General features: G+C 42.4%; 1 protein-coding gene across 3 annotated transcripts in view; it reads left to right on the top strand.

Annotated features, from left to right (window-relative positions):
- dag1 (dystroglycan 1) overlaps positions 1–14573 on the top strand; it is a 34097-nt gene that overhangs the window by 7815 nt on the left and 11709 nt on the right. For 2 of the 3 annotated variants that reach the window (XM_031568543.2, XM_012837425.3), the window contains exon 2: positions 9364–10015. In XM_031568543.2, coding sequence (XP_031424403.1) covers positions 9668–10015 — 348 coding nt within the window. In that variant the 5' untranslated portion in view covers positions 9364–9667. Of the gene's footprint in view, positions 1–1146; positions 1657–9363; positions 10016–14573 lie in introns of those variants that run through there. The other variant, XM_031568544.2, reaches the window with a different exon arrangement.

Below are 14573 nucleotides of genomic sequence, written 5' to 3' on the forward strand. Positions count from 1 at the left end.
TTGGTGTCTGAGCCTGGCCTTTTGTTTGCATTGGGATTCCTAAAGAATGTTTCCAAGGCTAGCTAGCTCTCTCAAGTCCTGCTATGCCCCCCCCCCCGCCCCCCATTGATGGTGGTGCTGAATGTCATTTTTATCCCCCTTGTCCCAATGAACTGTCATAAGCATTTCTCTCAGTTTTTCTCTCTCTGTCAAAGTGGTTGTACAAGTTAGTCCCTCAATCCCTTTCCCGTTTTAACATTTTTTTTTTTTAAACAACTGAACCACCTCAAATCGTGTAGAGGAGTGGTCTTAACAATATTTAGCTGTTTTGCCAAAGACTGTATTTCAATTCTCAAGCTAGCCCTCTAACGTGTTGTAAGCAAACTGTTGTTACTAGTTCGACCCCTGTCGGCGACTTTTCCGCTGGTTGACCATGTGGAATCCACAGCGGAGCCCGTTGGTGAAGTACATCACGTTGATTGGCTGTTCAACGAGTATGATCAAACAAAATATTGTTGAAATATCGTATTATATCCCTCAGGCAAAGACACTTGCTGTTTGTAAACATTTTGTTTATAATTTACATTCTAATGTCCATGTTAAAAATGACACTCAAAAATGGTCAATGGACTGCATTTATGTAGCGCTTTTGAAATGTTAATGCCTCAGACATTAACCAGCACATCAGGAGTGGTTGGGGGTTCAGTGTCGTGCTCAAAAACACTTGGACCTTCTGATTGCTGAATGGCTGCACTAACCCGGAACCACTGTTGCCTCTAACCACTGTTGCCTCTAACCACTGTTGCCCCTAACCACTGTTGCCCCTAACCACTAGTCAAGAACAGTTAACAAGACTGTCACAACATGTGCACATGTTCAACTTTAAACAGAATCAATTTGATTTTTGACCAAAGAGTGTGTTGATAAAGTTTTTGAAAACAGTGTTTGCTTTGACCTTGGAGGAAGCTGTGGGGTGAGACTTATTTCCGTCTAGATATGTGCAGGGGGTAGGGTAGGGTAGGGTAGGGTGTGCTATCGGAGGCCCCGAGGATAGGCTGCTTATTAATAGAGCAGCTGGTGGTGAGAAGGAAAGGGAGATGAGAGGGAAGTAACAGTAGCCTGCAGACACTGGAATAGAAGTCTTTATTTCTGTCTGTCTGTCTGTCTGTCTGTCTGTCTGTCTCACTCGCCATAGGGTCCTTGTGTTTTGGGAGTGATCATGGACTTGAAACCATTGAAATAGTTTCACTGTGTATGACTATAAAACATTCTGTGTGAAAAGCCTTGATCTGTTCTGGAGGAAAGCCCATATAGTCACAGTAGTCATATTATTGGCTCTGGGTGACGTTGCCTGCGCATTAAGTAGTGTGTGGTTGAGCACAGTGTTGTAATGACGGTCTCAGGCTAATGGAACATGTGTGAGGTAGGCGTCAGGGTGCGGTGTCTGTTGTTGACTAGTTGTTTGCTTGGGAGCGCCTGCTGGGACAGGGGAGCGTCCATGCAGTTGTCATTCACATCTTCTCCCAACTGCTCCCCAGCTGTCAACCTGACCAAACATGGAGGAGTTCGTTGGTGGTCTGCTTCAGGGACTTGATCTGCCATGTGATGTCAGGCGCACAAGAATAGCTTAGCTCTGCAGGGGGACATAGTTTTTTCCGGTTCCCTTTGGGAAGAAAGGTATCAGATGCTCTCTCTGTGTGTGTGTGTGTGTGTGTGTGTGTGTGTGTGTGTGTGTGTGTGTGTGTGTGTGTGTGTGTGTGTGTGTGTGTGTGTGTGTGTGTGTGTGTGTGTGTGTGTGTGTGTGTGTGGTGTAGTGCAGCCACACACACACACACAATCTGCTACACTAGCCTTTTGTTTTATGTACCTTGTCAACAAATGTGTGGCATTGTTGTGGCTATGAAAAATATCTAATTCTTTTCATCCATAAGACGTTACAGATGGGGGGGGGGTTTATAGTTTGAGATATCACTTTCCATTGAATCAGGAGAAGGCTATGCTCCAGGTTTGATGTTGTCGTCTTCAGAGTTATAATCAGGCAAGGATATGCTATGGTGTGTTGTAATGGTATCTCTTTTAAGATATGCCCTGGATGGACAGGTCACAGAGAGAACGTAAAGAATTATGCCAACTACCTACGTATTCCTTGATGGGGTAAAACTGTTTAAAATGTTTTGACCTTTTCAGTGGAATGATAGAGTCTTAAGTGGAAGGGCCTCTTGTGGAAGGGCATAGCCAAACCTTTTGCAAGTGGTGAGTCTACAAAGTTTGATACACGGAAAACACTCATCAAAAGAGAGTTGGATTTATTTCCAAGAGCTAAGGTGCCTACATCTTGAAATGATCAAGTTTGTAGCAGTTTATGATTGCCATGTTTCCATTTAAAGGCACATATTTACAAAGAAACTGTGCTGTCTGTCTTTTGTGAGGAATATCAGTACCATGGATTGAATTGAGGCTATTGTCCCTCTTCATGTCCTTCGTCATCACACACAGATTGGAGCACTGTATATTTCAAAATGGTTCCTCTTTTCAGAATCAGAATCAGGTTTTATTGGCCAAGTAAGTTTGCACAAACAAGGAATTTGACTTGGTAAAGTGACTCTCAGTGTGCTTACACAAAATATACAACACAATACAATACAATACAATACAATACAATACAATACAAACAAACAAACAAACAGTGCAATGGACTAAGGAGTTTAAGAAAGTATGTACAAGGCGGAATGGCTATATACAGTAGCTGTGAAATGTTGCACAACAGTAGTGCAAAGAAGAAGTGGAGAGTGCGAGAAGTGCAGGGATAAATATATATGCTACAGTGGGTTAGTTGTTCAGTAGTGAGATGGCGAGGGGGAAGAAACTGTTTTTTGTGTCTGTGTTTCAACCGTGCCCTCCCAAAGAAGCCTGACGAGATGGCAGCCTCCTCAAATGTAATGGGTTGCATCGAGCAAATATTTGCAACGTAACACTAAGTTAATAATAACTTAATACTTGAATAACTTCAATTTGACACTTCATCCTTAGGTGTAAGGTCCATCGTAAATAAGTCGTTGTGATGGCTATCCGTTGTAAACGGTAGGAAGATGAAGTTCAACGGGGTCAATAACAGTTCAATATGGGACTGATGAGAGACCTTTTTACTTCACTTGACTGAAAACCTTATTTGCCTTGCAGAACAAGTATCAAACATCAACAACTTAACAAATGTCTACCTAACATTACTACAATAAACTATGACCAATTTAATTAATGTTACGTGTTAGCCTACCTTCATTTAACGAACACCCATCTTATTACCACTGAAGAGATTCCAGTACAGCGGTGGTTGAAATACAAAGTACAAAACGATAGGTACAATTCATTTTTTGATGTAGGTTTATTTTCGTGGAAGGGCATTACTGAAGTTAATCCCAACATACACTATCAATATGTATGGGAAGCGAGATGCTACAGTGATAGTGATCGGTTGTTCATGGTGAAAAACGTCATTCTGTGTGACAATATTTTGATTTTGGAGCTACTAAGTACCATGTAGGTCCTAACCAACTCCTGGTTCTCAAACCAATCTTGGCGTAGAGAGACAGTTCATCCAGTAACAAGACTAATGTGAATTTTCAACACAAACAGCGGAACTAGGCTTAGTTCAGACCAAGCTATTTATTTACTCACTTTTTTAAGCCGCTATTTATTTAGACCACCACCTTCATCAGGAGCGATTCTGTAACTCTTCATCTGGCTCTCACACTCATGAATCCCGTTATAGTTTGCTCGTTTAAAAATGTTTTTCTCGTAACCATAGGTGTACAGTGTAACGCTGTTGAAGACATTCTGGGAAGTTAACTCTCTTGGGACTGAGGCCTGTCAGGCACCTTTGAGGTAGTTTGACATGTCTTGACATTTAAAAAAAATGTCCCCATCTAAACACATGTATCCCACCTATTTTCAGAGGTGCTGAGATTGTAAACAAGACATGCTTAGGATGCTTTCACTCCTGAGTCTGGACCAAGGGTCAAATCTCATACATTTAATCCGGCTACTTTTGGGGTTTCACATTGCAATTCTGTGAGTGTACTGTACCTCTGTCCTGTCGTCATCACCCACATGGGGCTGCGTTTCCCTTTGCTTGACATTGATTCGTTTGTAGACTGGCTATCCAGGTCTTCATAAAAATGTAATCTGTCATCCTTATTTGTCAACACACCCCTTTTTCGGATGGCATTGCATGCCTTTTATATAATGCTGCGTTCTGTTTCTTTACCTTCAGATGGCATTTATTTGGTGTTTTTATGTCAAGTTGACTTTTTGATTTCTTTAAATTACATTTTAAATACTTTTGTCTCTTCTTCCCTTGTGCTACCGCGGCTCATTTCTCTTTGGGTTCTTCTATTGCTTAATGGTTGAACGCCTGTCTCAGCTTCCTTCATTGGTCCCGAAAGTCTACATTGATCCGGACAGAGACCACGTCTTTTGGACCGTTGGTCTGGACGGTGGTCCGAAGCACCTCTGACCTGCTATTTTTGGTTCTGACCAAAAGAAGTTGGCTCACATTTACAAAATGAGTTGCCAGGGGTCTCAGCATGCCAGGATAGAGTAACATTTCAAATGTTTTTGATATGCTGTGCCTGCATCCTAAAATAATCAAGAGTTTGTTGAACCATTTTATGCGTTCTCAGTACATATAGGCTGATATGTCATGCGAGAGTCTCTCAAGCAGCCACTAGTCCTATTTGTTATTAATAGGAGGATCAACTGGCTAGAGTGGCAGTGGAAGTTAGGGACGGCTAATATGAACTGACCGAAGCTGAGGAGAACAACAACCTCATTGGCTGTAACTCACTTCTGTCAGTCACCAGTGGGGTTTGGGATGCCGACCCTTCCCACCTGACCCAATGAGGAATGCGTCCAGTGGCTACAGGCAGACTGTAGCGGCAAGGTCGAGTCTAGCAATAAAAGTAAAGACATGTCCTTAATAAAAAGAACAATGGCCATCAGATGGCTCTAATTAAGTCTATCCCCAAATCTCTATCTGATCACTGATGACATGCTATCTTGGGCTTAAACTAGGGCTGCTGCGGTATAGAAATGAACTAACTGCGGTTTTCGAAAGAATGCCACTTTGCGCCAATGCCACAACAAATGGTTCATGGTTAGCGTCTCATGCCAGTTAACATGGCTACCCTAGCTATCTAGCCCTAGCTTGGGGAGCTAGTCATGTGAATATTTTTTTTGTACATACCATGGAAATCATTGACTTTCATTTTACTCTCTTTGATACAATGCCTACCGATAAAGTTGATATACTTTTTCAATCATGTATTCAACAAAAATATCAGTAGATATAATATTCAAATGTGGAGAAAGTAAGTGAACCCCTGGCCTCAGCTAATAACTTATTGTAGGCATTTTGCAAATGTCCACCAGTCTCTGACTTACACACTTTTCATACAAAACTACTTCAGTTGCAAGATGTTTGAGAGGGTTTTGCATGTCTGTTTCAAATCCCCCCACAACATTTCAAATCTGGACTTGAACCATTCCTTGGTGGATTTGCTTGAGAGCTTCAGATCATGATCCTGTTAAAAGGGCCACTTCCAGTTCAACTTCAGCTTTTCGGAGAGATGGCCTCACGTTATCTTTAGGCACTCTTTGATATGATGCTGAATCAATGACTGCAGGCTGGTATGAGGTTCTTCTCCTGAAAAGCTGTCTTTGGTCTGTGCTAAACATGTATGGTTACTATGGGTTACAAACACATCTTTGATTTGTCTGTCCAGAGCACACTATTCCAAAAGGCCTGGTCTTTGCCTATATGTGCACTGGCAACCATGTTCTTTTTGGACAGCAAGTGCTTTGTCCTGGTCCTGTGATGAAATGTTCGCGTTATTATTATTATTATTTTTTGCCATCAACTGGTCTGCTTTCTGGCTGAATTTGCTGGGGTGACCGGTCCTGGACAAATTAGCAGTCGTTCTCAATCTCAAAGGGCCAAATCTGCCACTTGTAGATCATTTTCCTTACAGATCTTCTAAAAAATCCCTTGCCAGACTCATAGGCATCCACAACCCTTTTTTTCTTTAGACCTTGTCATGATGACACCACACACAGCAAAGGGAAACACCAGACCCTAGATGTAGTCGTCCCCCTCCCCCTTGCCCTTCTCTAAGACAGGAATCTTGTTGTCCAGGCCATCCTTTAGCATGTCTCTGAGTCATAACAGACAAAAGGTGTCACCAATGGACCGGAGGGAAAGGACTTTAGCCCTAAGTCTGTATCACCACTGGAGGTTATTTCAAACTTTAAACCCATGATGAACACACTTCCCATCCATACTCCATGTTCTTTCTTCTGTCTATTAAACCCTAATGTCCCACAGCCCACTGAGCTGCTTCAGTCCCCATTCACAGTAGTCCTGTGTCTGTGAAACCACTGGACCTTTGGTTTGCTGCCCGGCCCATGAGCTGACCCCCTGTGCAGAAACACCATGTCTCCTGTCTCCTGTCTCTCCTCTCCTTTCATTCCATCACATTCTCACATTCTTCACAACATGGCCTCTGAAGAGGCTGCCCTTGCCACGCCATGCCTGTGTGTACCTCAGTGTTCCTGTCTTCACCTCTGGAGGATCATGCAGGGGATGATGGTTCTTTACTAGAGGTGAAGGCTAGATGATTTTAGTTTGTCACTAGACCACTTCAAATGCTTTAAAAGTCATATTTTCTCTTGGCCAGAAATGGTTCTGAACTCCTTCTCATACGGGGATTTCCAGCTCCATTTTAAGTCCATTGTTCAGACAGAACGTGTTCCTGGGATGGGATGCAAAGAAATGGAAAGTAGGTGAAGTCTCTTCTTTCAGGCTGCCCAGCTTGTAGGCAGAGTGCTTGAGACGTCTCCCACAGGGCTGTGGGTTGGAAAGCTTCATTTAGGCGGCTCGTCCATAGCCATTAGTTTGGACTAGTTTCCGAAGGGGTGTCTACATTTGTAGAGCAGTGAAAGGGAGTTAGCCTGTTTGCCTTGATACTTCATGCTTTGTGTTAGCCCAGTAAAAAAGGGACTGGCCATTTTTTATTTGTATTATGGTTGTGGACCAAGCAGGAAAACACACCTTTTGTTGGCCAAACTACAATTTACCGCTCCTTGGAGGAAAGTTATGCCGGCGCTAAATCTGCAAACCACAAACTTGCACATTAGCGGATTAACGTCACTGTACTGTCATACATTGGCCACGACACTGAAGAATTCCAATTGGAATGCTATTTTAACATTCAAACTCACAGAATACATCAATGTGTTATGTGACATCCACGTCCTCATCCCAGTTTTGGAGAAAGTGTCATCTTGCATTCTTTCCTAACTATGCAAGAAGACACGGCTGAACCAGGTCTGCTGCCCGGGGGCGTTTACAAAAGCAGAACATGAGAGTGTGTTTGATGTGTGAAGGAGGTTGAAGGCTTAAAGCCTTGGGGTTGATACTATTTGTCTTATCTTGCTGGATTGGGAAGTTTTAATATTGAATAAGTGTTGTCTTTTCTCTTGCCAGTTTTAATTACAAAGGCTATTTGCAGGAGTATCTGAGTTTGCCAGTTCAGGCAGTAGTCCCAGTTTGCTGCTTAATGTTTCATCATTTGAACTAAACACGAATAGATGACCAATATAAACATCCGCTCATTCAGGGTTTGTCCTTATAGTAAAATACATTGTCTTTGATAACTGTTATTGATACAATGCGTTTACTGTGATTTGTGTATGTATGTTTGTGAGTTAAGTTAAGTGTATAAGCTACTGGATGACCTAAATTTCCTTCGGGATTAATAAAGTATCCATCTATCTATCTATCTATCTATCTACTGTACTAGGAAGTCATCAGTTATTTGCTGAAGGAGATTTCAGAGGTTGAGGAGGTTGTGAGGTTTTCCCAGTGCATTAGCAACGATCATGAAGGGAGTTTGGAAGGACTGTTTTCTGTAGTCTACTTTTGAGCTGGTTTTGCCTCCTGTCCTTTTCATGCTCTCCTCTCTCCTCTGAGAAGAAGTCTTTCAGGGGGAAATCAAGAGCATAGTATGGTGCCTGCCAGCCCCCTTCTCCAGCATACACCCCCTCCATTCCACTCCATTCTTTTGACTCCTTTTGAAAAGACCTGTATGAATAACAATCCACATAGTTCAGTCTGCTAACCCTCCCCCACCCCTGACAATAGAAAGGACTCTTTCCCTGCCGTCCAGAAGCGCTTCAGCTGCCCGTCAGCAAGGTCCAGTCTGCTGTCCAGACACAGTTCTACTGCAATACTGTAGCCCTGCTTGATTTCGTTGCCCCAAGTGCCAGAGTTAAAATATGTTGGTCTCTTTGGGGGGGGGGGGGGCGGGGGGGGGGGGGGACTACTCCCGCATGGCTGTTAATTAAATAATCTGGGCAACACCTTCACAAAGCATTTTATCTAACAACTAAGAGTATTCCAACTAAAAAGTTTTGGTCCAGATGCTTTTCATGGAAGCTGCTGAGACCAACTTTGGCTAAGGAAAAGCAACGACTCCTGAGCGAAAGGGAAGGCCTCCGTTGCTATGGTTATGGTTGATATTGAGTCTCATGACCTCAAGACCTTGTTTTGAATGACCTCTGTGATTTAGTTGATGAGAGACAGGTTTGCGCTTCATAGCTTCATAGCCAACCACAAGGAAAGGACAAATCAATAAAAATGACATGCTACAAATCAAATAAAATCTGAATACGCTACCCATAGACCGAGTATGTTCGCATAGTTTTTAAAAATACATCGGTATGATGACACGATTGTGTAGACGGGGACTAGTTTAGTAAAAGAAAATGAAAACATTCCATTGAATTCAATTTGGGCAGCGAATGGGTTTCGGTTTCGGTTGGTGTTCGTTATTGTGTCCCTTACGAGATCCACGATAATTCCCTCGTGATTTTGAGACGCTATCTTTCAAGTGATTATGTCTGTATTCCTAAACATTGTGACGTGGAATGATTGAAACTGCACTTTGCAGTTTGTTTGGGACCTGGTCTTAATGGTTTAGGAGTCGTTTTAACTTCGTTCTCCCAGACTGAGGTGCTAGTTTTAGTCCCAAAGTCCCAAAGTCAAAAACTGACTTGCCAATTATTAGCAAAGTAAGTATTACAATAAAGCAAAGGTTAGGAGCTACTTTTAGCCTTAAGATGCTTTTGTGAATATGGGCTGTGGTGTACATCTGGTCAAAAGCATTCATTTAAATCTGGAAAGACAGGGTTGGATGACATGAGTACAAGTTTTCAGTAAAATATGAGAGACTTTATCTTTTGAATGGAAAGAGTGCATGAAGACATTTGAGCTTGTGTCCTCTTGTGTTCCACCTTGCACTAATGAAGAATCCTTTTTTCCCCCCTCAGGTTTCTGACCCAGCCTTAACCATGGAATGCGAGAGCCGCTGAAGACATCTGACAACAAAGGAACGAGGGAGGTTGAAAAGAGCAGAAGAAAACAACAAAAGAGAAGTAAAGGGTCGGGGAAAACAAAAGAAGAAAGAGTGGTGATTGAGATTGAGATTTGGAAAGAGGATCAGTCACCCCCTACCCTACCCCCCCTACCCCCTTCTTTTCTTTTGTTGGGGGACTTTGCCAGTGTGCATGCTGTGCTGTCTTTCTCCCCTGGACACCATTCCCCGATCTGAGTGACAGAAAACAAAAGGCAAGAATGCGCAATAAACAGAGAAAGCAGAGGCAGGGGGTCTGCCGCCCCTTGCTGTTGTGCACTGGCAGGACTACTGTGGTGGCGGTGGTGCTGCTGCTGCTGCTCGGAGGTGTGCAGGGCAGCTGGCCCCCCGAGGGACAGGTGGAGCTGCTGCACGACCAGCAGCTAGAGGCCTCCATGCACTCGGCCGTCATCTCTGAGCTCCAGGAAGCCGTGGCAGCTGCGGAGGCGGTGGCTACAGCAGCCACACAAGGTGCTGGCTTCCCAGACTCCTCTGCGGTGGTGGGAAGAGTATTCCAGATGCACGTGCCAATCAAGACGGCGGGGGATGCAGTGGGCGCCGCAGTGAAGGTGAGCAAAAGATGGCGGTCGTCCTGGAATTTCCAAAGAATTACTTAATTGCCAGTCCCAATTTGTGTTTAACACTTTGCTATAATATATATTGGTTCTTATTTGGTACTTATTTAGAAACATTTACATTCCCTGTTGGTTCAAATACAATTTGCCTTGAAGGTGTCCTGTGTTGTCTCCGTCCACTAGAGTGTGGTATACATACATACATACATACATACATACATACATACATACATACATACATACATACACATTCATACATACATACACATTCATACATACATACATACATACATACATACATACACATTCATACACATTCATACATACATACACATTCATACACATTCATACATACATACACATTCATACATACATACACATTCATACATACATACATACATACATACATACATACATACATACATACATACACATACATACATACATACACACATACACATTCATACATACATACATACATACATACATACATACATACATTCATACATACATACATACACATTCATACATACATACATACACATACATACACATACATACACATTCATACACATTCATACACATTCATACACATTCATACATACATACATACATACACATTCATACATACATACATACATACATACATACATACATACATACATACATACATACATACATACACACACATTCATTCATTCATTCATTCATTCATTCATTCATTCATTCATTCATTCATTCATACATACATACATACATACATACATACATACACATACATACATATACACACACACACACACACACACACACACACACACACACACACACACACACACACACACACACACACACACACATACATACATACATACATACATATTTTGCTGTGTTATGTCTATATTGATTCCCATACTGGTTGAAGTAATATTGTAGATAACATGGTTAGCCATGTCAATACAATTAGGAACAGTAATTACCTATTTTTCTGGCTCGTCAGGTGTACACACTGCTTTCAAACATTGTAAAACGACTCGGTGGCACAGAATAGTATTAACATAAGCAGTAGCCCCTCAGACATCGTTTTAAACGAACACTTTAATGTCAGCAAAGTTACAAAGTAAGACCTGGATGTAGTTGGGTTGGACGTTTTTGCCTGGCTTGCTTATTGTAATGGCAAAATGTAGTCATTTATTCTGGTGGAGATTCTGTTTTAATTTCCAGCGGGATGAAGTACATTCAGTCTAAAGAAATCTTCATCTGAGAGATTGATCTGTAGGCCCACAGTACTGCCGCCTTGTGATTTGGTGTTTTTACAAATTAAGCAATTGCTGTACAAAAGTGCAGATTGAGGTTTTGCACAATTAGTTGTGTATTCACAAATGAACAAAAAGTGTGAAGGCAAAAGATATGTTTTACACCCCCCCCCTCCCCTCCCTCCACCCCCCGTTGGAAAAGCAAAGCATGGCCCCATGGCATCATTGTGTTTTCCTGGCCTATGTCAATGACATGCTTCTCTCCCAGGCTCACTAGGTAATCCTATATTCACTGGATTTCTTCTGCTCTGTCAAGCGCATTTGGGAAGTTGAAACCAGAGGCCCCTTTGTGCATACTTGGGACATCTTGTCTGACAGCTGTACCGGGAGAATGCTTGCACCCAGCACTTTTAAGAGGCTCTGGAGGGTCCCCTGGTCCACAACACCTCCCCTCCAAACTGATAATCCCTACCACCCACACACACACCTCATCTCAAACCTAAAAGAATGTTGTTCCAGCAAAACAGAACTGTTCATCCACCTGTCTGGTAGTTGTGTTAATAAATGGAGGTTTGCTACCAAACTTACATTTGAACATGTTAGCCTTTATCCCCATGTGTGAAACATAAGAACGTTCTTTAGACCTGTTCTTCATTTTCATGTTGACCAATTCAGTATTTTCTTCTTGTATTTGGTGCTGTTGGGTAGTAAGGGAGGAACAGACCCAGTCACACATTTAAATTAAATCCCCTACTCCTCTGCATCGCTGACCGGAGGCTCCAGTAATGACTGCAGTGTCAGCCTCAACGTGTCCTTACGCCCATGGTTTTTTTGAAAAAGAGGAAGATGACTTTCAAATGTTTTGGCAGGTTGTCACCTCCAAATTCCAAAACATAAAGTGTCCATGATAGTCACCATTTAAAGGAGCGTAAATATTCCGAATAAAAGGGGCTAGGCCTAGTCAAGGATATGAAGACAGTTTGGCTATGTAAGCAGCTTCACATCATGACATTCCGTGTCCATCCGCCATCTTTGGGGCCCAAATTTCCCTGTCCTCCCATTTAGCCCCTCCCCTTTTAGCAACCTTAAAGCCACTGAAATCTAATCTTGTTGGTCTCCATGGCGTTGGAATCCGACAGACAGATTTACTCCAGGCTAGTGACTGAGAAAGATGAATGCCGTGGAAATTGGCTCAGCAGTTTTGTATTACACTTTGTTACATAAATAAAAGCTCATTCATTTATCCCATCGAGTCTAAACTTTCCAACCATTGATCACACATGTCTCTTGTTCTCAGTAAGGTGTAGGTTGATCTGCATTTTAGCCAGTGGGTCATTTCATGTCAACTTCCCAAGGCCTGTGTTCGACAGGGATTTCTATGGAGAAAATCAAACCCAAAAGGCCATACAAAATTTCAAGCAAAGATAAACACGGTATTTTTTACCTGTAAAGCAAGGATAAACACACTGTTCTCTGACTAGCTGCCCAGGATATCCACTATGTAGGAAACCCTGTGAAACTGTAAGAACAGCTTTCACAGTATTATTTTGCCAAACATAAAAACAAAAATCCATCACTTAGCAAGCCAGCTAGCTTTAGCTTTAGTGGCTACTGGTTACTGTGGTGTTCTCAGGCTAGTCTGATGGGTTCTGACCGATTAGTTTGCATGTTTAAGACAAATCGCTGTGTTCTAGGGTTGTGTTTTAGCATTTTTTTCTACTTGTTAGGTTTCACAGCTTAAAGGTTTCACTGCTTTCGGTACTTTTTTGTCATTGTAGTTTGCCAGTTAAAGGTTAACTGGGTGTACAGCTACAGTAAGAACTATATTAATGTACTGATATCAACGTATTGCATGCACACAGCACCCTAAATAATTGAAGGGACTATGGTTACTGTTATGTTTATATACCAGACTTTTATCCAAAGTCACTTAGCTATTCTTAGTGGACCTGTCCACATCAATCAATCAATCAATTTGTTTATTTGATCAAGAGGGACAGTGTACATTCATGAACATTAAAATGTAAATGCACCCAATTATAGCCAAAAGGCTAGTTTCCATTGGCAGTCCCCCTGCCAGAGTGAAAAAGGCTATACAACCTAAAAAAGGCATTAACGTATATCAAACATAACATTGACAATAAATCAAAAAAATAAAATAAAATAAGATACAATAAAATAAAATACAATCCTAATATACAAGTTCTACTGCTTACCCACTAGTGATCACATGTGTGGTCAGACCCATGCAGATGATCCGGTAACCTGCAGCCTGTCTGATCTTGTCTTTATGACTGGATACTGGTTACTGGATCATCTGATCTTGGACATGATCGGACAAAGAGGGCAACTCCCCTGCTGGTATCCATTCACTGGCTCCCTGTTTTCCCCCTATTGAGTAATGCACACAAGATGATATAAGTACACTGGAACTCACCAAACAGTTTGCCTAGGTTTTCTTCTACCGTTGTTTCGCTCACACCTGATTTAACATCATTTCTCCAATAATAAATACAAAATGGACTTGGTTCATTCATGATTCCTAGAAACAGAGGAATACACAACAAGCTATACAGACTTTGAATTCTGGCGCTCTCCATTTTTCTCTTCCGAGTATTGGTTGTGGAACAGCTTAGTGGGTATACAGCGTCCTCAATAGGGGTACTGTTCTCCCTTGTACGTCGCTTTGGAGAAAAGCGTCTGCTAAATGACTAAATGTATAAGGACGGGCAGAGAGCAGTGAAGCAGAAAACTATGTCAATGATGGCATTTGTTAACATAACGGGAACATTGGCTGGCATACAGTATGTTTTACAAGCAGAGGAGGATTTGTGCATAACAGTTTGGTGGGAATGGGGCAGTTGAAAGCAGAGGGTTTCTGCAGGTAGATCGGGTGGAGAGACTAGCAGCAGCATCCCACAGTGGAGATGGTCTAGAGTAGGTGTGTGTGTGTGTGGGGGGGGGTCTAGTGTGTGTGTGTGTGTGTAGATCGGGTGGAGAGACTAGCAGCAGCATCCCACAGTGGAGATGGTCTAGAGTAGGTGTGTGTGTGTGTGTGTGTGTGTGTGTGTAGATCGGGTGGAGAGACTGCAGCAGCATCCCACAGTGGAGATGGTCTAGAGTAGGTGTGTGTGTGTGTGTGTGTGTGTGTGTGTGTGTGGATCGGGTGGAGAGACTGCAGCAGCATCCCACAGTGGAGATGGTCTAGAGTGTGTGTGTGTGTGTGTGTGTGTGTGTGTGTGTGTGTGTGTGTGTGTGTGTGTGTGGTGTGTGTGTGTGTGTGTGTGTGTGTGTGT

This window comes from Clupea harengus, chromosome 5 (assembly GCF_900700415.2).
Source record: "Clupea harengus chromosome 5, Ch_v2.0.2, whole genome shotgun sequence".
NCBI classification, from domain to species: domain Eukaryota; kingdom Metazoa; phylum Chordata; class Actinopteri; order Clupeiformes; family Clupeidae; genus Clupea; species Clupea harengus.